General features: G+C 29.7%; 1 protein-coding gene across 1 annotated transcript in view; it reads left to right on the top strand.

The window, feature by feature from the left end:
* The window catches only part of LOC135205452 (protein lin-37 homolog), an 82,492-nt gene extending 82,285 nt beyond the window's left edge, over nucleotides 1-207 (top strand). Inside the window, exon 6 of the mRNA XM_064236056.1 lies at nucleotides 97-207. Coding sequence (XP_064092126.1) covers nucleotides 97-112 — 16 coding nt within the window. The 3' untranslated portion in view covers nucleotides 113-207. The remainder of the gene's footprint in view (nucleotides 1-96) is intronic.
* The last annotated feature ends 311 nt before the right edge of the window (nucleotides 208-518 follow it).

A 518-nucleotide genomic window follows, 5' to 3' on the forward strand; every position in this document is an offset into this window, starting at 1 on the left:
TGAAAGGGTTGGTTATTGCTGTATTTATTATAGGGTAGGAAGTTATGAAACACAAAATTTCTGTATGTGGTATTAATTTGTATTGTTTTATTTCAGGGCACATGAGGGATAGGCATGGATCTTCCAAGGAGGAATTTTTATGTTTAAAGGCTTCCAACTGTATATTTCAAATATATGGAAATTTCATATATAAATATTTAAACTTTAAACTTTATGATCAACTTACATAGTTTCAATATTTTTTGATATTCATATACAGTACAAATATAAATTGTATGTTATGTAAGCTGAACCATTTTAACTTAACTTTTGATGCATTTACATGGCATATTAAACTCCAATCCATAAGTCCTTTGATGTCCATTTGCATCATTTTGAAAGTAATTTTTTTTAGTAAATTTGTGAAAAATCTATATATACATCAACAAAAGACATATTCGGGATGTCTCTGGGATGGATGAAATCCAAAGGGGAGGTAAAGCAGTGCTTAAAACCCACTAGACCTGTTTGCCAGATCT

Source organism: Macrobrachium nipponense, chromosome 24 (assembly GCF_015104395.2).
Source record: "Macrobrachium nipponense isolate FS-2020 chromosome 24, ASM1510439v2, whole genome shotgun sequence".
NCBI classification, from domain to species: domain Eukaryota; kingdom Metazoa; phylum Arthropoda; class Malacostraca; order Decapoda; family Palaemonidae; genus Macrobrachium; species Macrobrachium nipponense.